General features: G+C 39.1%; 1 protein-coding gene across 3 annotated transcripts in view; it reads right to left on the bottom strand.

The window, feature by feature from the left end:
- The window catches only part of LOC111465377 (ABC transporter B family member 21-like), an 8,082-nt gene extending 3,291 nt beyond the window's left edge, over positions 1 to 4,791 (bottom strand). Inside the window, exons 1-8 of one of the 3 annotated variants that reach the window (XM_023109719.1) lie at positions 4,660 to 4,791; positions 3,194 to 3,510; positions 3,056 to 3,110; positions 2,051 to 2,226; positions 1,756 to 1,977; positions 1,437 to 1,675; positions 820 to 1,345; positions 461 to 734 (exon numbers count right to left, since the gene is read on the bottom strand). In XM_023109719.1, the coding sequence (XP_022965487.1) occupies positions 461 to 734; positions 820 to 1,345; positions 1,437 to 1,675; positions 1,756 to 1,977; positions 2,051 to 2,226; positions 3,056 to 3,110; positions 3,194 to 3,484 (1,783 nt within the window). In that variant the 5' untranslated portion in view covers positions 3,485 to 3,510; positions 4,660 to 4,791. Of the gene's footprint in view, positions 1 to 460; positions 735 to 819; positions 1,346 to 1,436; positions 1,676 to 1,755; positions 1,978 to 2,050; positions 2,227 to 3,055; positions 3,111 to 3,193; positions 3,511 to 4,338; positions 4,406 to 4,659 lie in introns of those variants that run through there. The other 2 variants (XM_023109720.1, XM_023109721.1) reach the window with 2 other exon arrangements.
- Positions 4,792 to 7,044: the final 2,253 nt, after the last annotated feature.

Below are 7,044 nucleotides of genomic sequence, written 5' to 3'. Positions count from 1 at the left end.
CTCGTTCCTCTCTTCAATCGATGTGGAATCTCACAATCCCCCCCCCCCCCCCCTTTGAGGCCCAACGTCTTCGTTGGCACTCGTTCCTCTCTCAAATCGATGTGGGATCTCAAGATCCACTCCCCTTTGTGGCCTAGCGTCCTTGCTGGTACACCGCCCGGTGTCCACCCCTTATAGGGCTCACCGTCCTTGCTAGCACACCGCCCAATGTCTGGCTCTGATATCATTTGTAACAGTCCAAGCTCACCGTTAGCAGATATTGTCCACTTTGGGCTTTTCATTTTGGGCTTCCCCTCAAGGTTTTTAAAACGCGTCTACTAGGGAGAGGTTTCCACACTCTTATACAGAATGCTTCGTTCTCCTCCCCAACCGATATGGGATCTCACAGATCATAACCCACAAACCATAGCGAACCAATATGAGGAGTGCTCGAAAAAAGGAAGAAAGAACTTGTTAGTACCTTTTTCGACCATCTTTCCTTTATGAATCACAGCGATCATGTCAGCATTCCTTACAGTGCTTAAACGATGGGCAACGATTACGGTAGTACGGTTAAGCATGATACGGTCCAATGCTTCTTGCACAACATGCTCGGATTCGGCATCGAGTGCACTCGTAGCTTCATCTAGAAGTAAGATTCGTGGATCCTTTAGAATCGCTCGAGCAATGGCAACTCTCTGCTTCTGACCACCAGAAAGCTGAGTTCCGTGCGCACCGACAAGCGTGTCCAGTCCCTAGATTCAATCAAGACTCCAAATATTACAACCTAAACATTCAAAGCTACTATTGATGTGTTAAACTCGTAGCGAACATCGATACCTGAGGAAGTTTGTCAATAAATTTCCAAGCATTGGCGAGCTCAGCTGCTGCTTTTATCTCGTCATTGCTCGCGCCGTCTTTTCCATAAGCAATGTTATCTCTTATGCTCGACGTAAACAACACGGGTTCTTGGCTGACCAGCCCGATTTTGCTTCTAATCCATTTTAGCTGAAGCTCTTTCAGGTTAATGCCATCAATAAGAACTTCACCCATACTTGGATCATAGAATCTCTCAATTAGACTTATCACGGTTGACTTTCCACTTCCACTTTGCCCGACCAAAGCTGCGGTCGTACCGCTTGGGATTTTGAGGGAAAATCCCTTGAAAATTGCCTCGTTCGGTCTCGTAGGATAGCTAAAATGAACATCTCTCAATTCTATATCGCCCAAAATGTCGTCTAACATCTTTCCTTTCGTGTCATAAGCATCAATCAATGGCTTCCTCTTGATAGTTTCAAACATTTTAAAGGCTGCAGCTTGGCCAGCACCAAATGCACTTAAGCATGGAGAAGCTTGGCCAAGAGACCTGATAATTGGCAACGAGTTAAGTAAACTATAACGCGACGTTTCCGATCAACTACGTAACGTGCAATGGCACAAATGTAAATAAAACTTACATGGAACCAGTTAACACGGCAATGACGACATTAATAACGTCTCCTCCCGTGTATCCTTTATCCAAAATCAACTTTGCGCCATACCATATAGCCAATGAATAGCTGCAGAAAACTACAGCTAAAATAGTTCCGAAACCAAGTCCAACGGCCAAGCCTTCGTGAACACCTGATCGATAAGCAGTTACAAGAAACTTCTTATAATTGCTCACAGCTTGTTTCTCTCCCGTAAACGATGCAACCTACAAAGCAGCAAAGTATTAAGCATCGTCTTTGATAAAGAATAGATAGTCGCTAACACAACAATAACTATATAGCGTACGGTTCTAATTGAGCTGATTGTCTGCTCGACAACATCGGCTGCTTTTGAGTAAGCACCTTGACCACGGGAAGTCACTTTGGTAACAACTAGCGATGTTACGCCCCCAGAAATCACGAGTAGAGGAAGCGTCGATAACATGACGAGCGTTAGAAGCCACCCTTTAATGAAAGCTATTATAAAGCCTCCAAAGAATGTTGATATAAGCTGTATACATTTTCCGACCTGAATGAAGAAGAAATGGATTTCTTAAGCATTGAGCATTTTCCTTGGAACGTTTAATAGAAAATGTTGTTACCTTCTCCCCCATTGCATCTTGTATAAGCACGGTGTCGCCCGACATCCTATCGACCACCTCTCCGGTGTTCGTTTCCAAATCAAAGAACGAAACGTCTTGTCTCAATATAGTTTTGAGATACAAACCTCTTATTCTTGAAGCTTGCCTCTCTCCTGTGACCATCCAACTCGACACCTCTGATATACAAAAAAAATGAAGAATTCGACAATCAGAAACGTTTATGTAACAGCCCAAGCACACAGCTAGTAGATATTGTTCTCTATGGGTTTGCCCTCTCGACCTTCCCCTCAAGGTTTTTAAAACGCGTTTGCTAGGGAAAGGTTTCCACACTCTTATGAAGGGTGTTTCGTTCTCCTCCCTCAACCAATGTGGGATCTTACAATCCACCCCCCTTCAGGGCCCAGCGTCCTTGTTGGCACTCGTTCCTTTCTCCAATCGATGTGGGACCCCCACCAAATCCACCCCCTTTGGGACCCAGTGTCCTTACTAGCGCACCGCCTCGTGTCTACCCCCCTTCGAGGAATAGCCTCCTCGCTGGCACATCGCCCGGTGTCTGGCTCTGATACCATTTGTAACAGCCCAATCACACCACCAGCAGATATTGTCCTCTTTGGGTTTTTCATTTCGGGCTTCCCCTCAAGGTTTTTAAAACTCATCTACTAAGGAGAGTTTTCCACATTTGTATAAATAAGAGTGTTTCGTTCTCCTCCTAAACCGATGTGGGATCTTACAATCCACTCCACTTCAGGGCTCAACGTCCTCGCCACATCACCCGGTGTCTGACTCTGATACCATTTGTATTGGCCCAAGCACACCGCTAGCAGATACTATCCTCTTAGGGCTTTCCCTTTCAGGCTTCCCCTCAAGGTTTTTAAAACACGTCTGCTGTGAAGAGGTTTCCACACCCTTATAAACGGTGTTTCGTTCTCCTCCCCAACCAATGCAGGATCCTACAGTTTATGCAACACAACACAAATTCAACACTCGGAATCAAAAAAGTCTTACGGATAAAAGCAGCAACACCACATCCAATTGCTAAGTACACAAACTTGAGACTGACCTGCACAAGAACAGTTTGAAATCAATAAAGTTTATGAAATGAAGCTTTTCTTGTAGTAAAACAAAAAGGGATTCTTCTCTTACCTTGGAAACTGCTTTAACTATATCTGTGTTTTTCTGATTAATACCAAATGAATCAGTCAATTCACCAAACAAAATGGTCATAAGGGGTAGAGAGAGTCCATTCCCGATGGCACCAATCGAGCCAACGATCATTAGAAGAACATCGGTCGAATCGGCAAAGGAGAACAGCTTGAAGAACGGAACCGATTTCGTTTTCGTATCCTCATTTTTGTTCTTCATTTCATTGCTTCTTGATGAGCTTGGATGATCTGCGTTGTTTGAGTTTCCATCTACACCATTTTCTATCTCCATTTTGTCTTAAATTCAAGTTCTACTAGCTGGAAAAGAGTACACAAAAGAATGGCTTATTAGAATCATTGCTTTGAAATCTAGAACATATTTGGTTAAAAAGTAGCATAAACTTGTAGAGAACAAAAGAGAAAATGTAACCGCTCAAGCCTGAACCCGAGCCCACCGCTAGTAGATATTGTCCTCTTTGGATTTTCCCTTTCGAGCTTCTCCTCAAGGTTTTTAAAATGCGTCTACTAGGGAGAGATTTTCATACCCTTATAAAAAATGTTTCGTTCTCCTCCCTAACCGATATGGGATCTCACAATCCATCCCCTCGGAGCCAAGCGTCCTCACTGGCACTCGTTCCCTTCTCCAATCGATGTGAGACCCCTTAATCCACCCAATTCACCCCCTTCGGGCCCAGCATCCTTGTTGGCACACCGTTTTATATCCACCTTCGAGGCTAAGCCTCCTTGTTGGCACATCACTTGGTGTCCGGCTCTAATACCATTTGTAACAGCCCAAGCTCATCGTTAGCAGATATTGTCCTCTTTGGGATTTCTCTTTTGGGCTTCCCCTCAAGGTTTTTAAAACGTGCTTGCTACGGAAAGGTTTCCACACCCTTAAAAGAATGTTTCGTTCTCCTCCCCAACTAATGTGGGATCTCACAAGCCACCTCCTTCAGGGCCAGCATCCTTGCTAGCACACTGCCTCGTGTCCACCCTATTTGGGGCCAAGCCTCCTCACTGACACATCACCTGATGTCTGGCTTTGATACCATTTGTAATGGCTCAAGCTCACCGCTATATTCTCCTCTTTGGGCTTGCTTCCCCTTAATGTTTTTAAAACGTGTTTACAGAGAAAAGTTTACACACCCTTATAAAGAACGTCGTTCATTGGATCTCACAGAAAATGGAATAAAAAGCTGAAAATCAAATGAGAAACCGAAACCAAAACCAAATGAAGAACAAAAGAAAGCTCCCCAGAATGCTCTACCATGGAAAGAAACACAGAAAACAAGAACAGTTAAGATCAAAACCATGATCAAAGGCTTCATTGAGAAGAACTATCCCAAACCCACATGAAAAAGATTGATACCCACAACAGAAACCATCCTGGAAAGGGACAACACAACCACAAGAAAGCTCCAAAGCACCAAAAAAAGAACAAAAAACAAATACAGGTGGGTGCCAAACCTTGCAGAAGATCAAAGCAAAAGAACACCACTAGCTCCACCTGGGAGGAGCACTTAGAACAAAGAGCTCTTAATGGCACCTTCCATAGGGGCAGAGCTTTATAAAGGGCTTCTTTCTTTTATTTTGTTGATGGGTTTTAAAAGAAAAACAAAACCCATTTTCCAAAATTCAAAGCCACCAACAATCCTTTGAAACATCCACACGTCTGCTTGTAAGCTAAGTAAAACTGTTCCCTCATCTGAATATAAAATTCGCCGTTTTGACTTTTTTGAAGAACAAATGTTCGTCTTTTCCTCTTCCTCCTCTAGTCTGGAACGTGCGGAGATTCACGTTTTATAAATGTGTAGAAATCTCTCCTTAATATACGTGTTTTACAAATTTTGAGAGTAAGTTCGGAAAAAAAAATCAAATTGGACAATATTTGTCGATGGGTAGACACAAGGCGATGTAGACCTTGAAGGAGAGTGGATTTGGTGGGGTCCCACATTCGATCTCACAGATTTGGTGAAATCCTGAAGGGTGTATTGTGAGATCCCACATCGGGTGTGAGGAGAGAGTGGATTTAGTGAGACCCACATGGATTGGAGAAAAGAACGAGTGCGAGCGAGGACAATAAGTCCTGAAAGGTGTATTGTGAGATCCCACATCGATTTGTTAGGAGAAGTGGATTTGGTGGGATCCCACATTGATTAGATAAAATAACGAGTGCCACTAATGACCTTGGGTTCTGAAGGGTGTATTGTGAGATCCCACGTCAATTTGTGAGATCGATTGGAGAAAGTAACTCAGCGGGGACGCTGGGTCCTAAAAAGGTAGATTGTGAGATCTCACCTCCTCGATTGTGAGGAGAACGAAATACCCTTTTATAGGGGTGTAGAACCCTACCCTACCCGACCCATTTTAAAAATCTTGAAGGTACGCTCGTATAGTAAAATTTAAAAAAATACAATATCTATTAGCAATAGACTCGACCGTTATAGAATATTACAACCATAAACAGGTAATGGATTTGAATCAAGAAATGAGCAGGAAACGGTAAAGATGTTGATTGTCCATTTCTTGAATCGGTGCTCTGACAGCAAAATTGTTATTAGAAAAAATAACATTTTTCCTAGAAGATTGAATAACGTGGCCTTTGTCGGGCATACTTCATTTATTTATTCAACTTTTGACTTGCTTTTTTTTTAAAAAAACCTATGAATTTCATATGGGAAAAATAAACGGATTAGATACAATGAGACCGAGAATTTTCGGTTTAGACATAAAATGGAATCGAGAATTTTCTAACCGTAAACCGTAAACCGTCAAATTCATTAGATAAAATGGAATCGAGAATTTTCATTTCGACTTGAAATGAAAGAGAGTGATAATACACTTTGTCCGATTAAATAAATAAGTATAAAAATTATTTTCTTCGTCCCCATCCTCACTCAATTCTCGATCCTTATATATCTCTCTCTCTCTCTCTCTATATATATATATATATATATAAATTATATTCTTCGTCTTCATTCTCGTCTAATTCTCGGCTCCACCTATATTTAATATTACAAATAATTTATTTAAATATATATTTTTAAAAAATTTATTAAATCAAATAAATAAATAATATTACAAAAAAATGGCATTTAAAAATGTCTTTAAATTTAAAAAGTGGAAAACTGTTTCAAAAACTAATTTATTTAAATGTAATAAGTAATATATTTATAAGTAAATGGTATTGTGGTAAAATACCTAATTAAATCATGACTTTATTTAGTATTATTAATTTAAGCATTAATTCCATTAATATATCTATTACCCAAATAATAAATTTAAATTAAGTATTAATATTTTTTAATTAAATTATTTAAACTATAATTTAAATTTTATTTAATCAGTTGAAATCTTTTTTTTTAATTAATTTATTCTTTGTATTAATAAAAATATCCTTAAATTTTGAACTATTTTTTTTTTTAAAAAAAGTTTTAAATAATTAAAGTGTAATTTAATAGTTAAATATTGTTTTAAAATATTAAAGTGTTAATAATTTTCTGTTGAAAGTTTGAATTATACCCTAAAAAATTATTATTAATTCAATAAATCTCAATCACTCATTATCTTAAATTAAAATTATTAATTCAATAAATCTCAATCATTCATTATCTCTTAATTTTTTTAATCACTATTTATTTTATTTATTTATTTATTTATTTATTTATTATTATTCTTATTCTCGCATCGACTTTTCACTTGATTCGTCTACGAGGTAGGGTTCGTGATTCTCAACCAATAAAATTTATTATTTATTTTTATAAGGATCAGGACACGAATTTCTTAGAATCGAGTTCCTAATAGAAAAAAAAAAGAACAAAATAATTTAGTTTTTTTTTTTTTTTTTTTTTT

This window comes from Cucurbita maxima, unplaced genomic scaffold, assembly GCF_002738345.1.
Source record: "Cucurbita maxima cultivar Rimu unplaced genomic scaffold, Cmax_1.0 Cma_Scf00029, whole genome shotgun sequence".
In the NCBI taxonomy this organism is placed as follows: Eukaryota; Viridiplantae; Streptophyta; class Magnoliopsida; order Cucurbitales; family Cucurbitaceae; genus Cucurbita; species Cucurbita maxima.
Note: the sequence above shows the minus strand (reverse complement) of the source record. Positions and strands in the feature narration are given on the sequence as shown.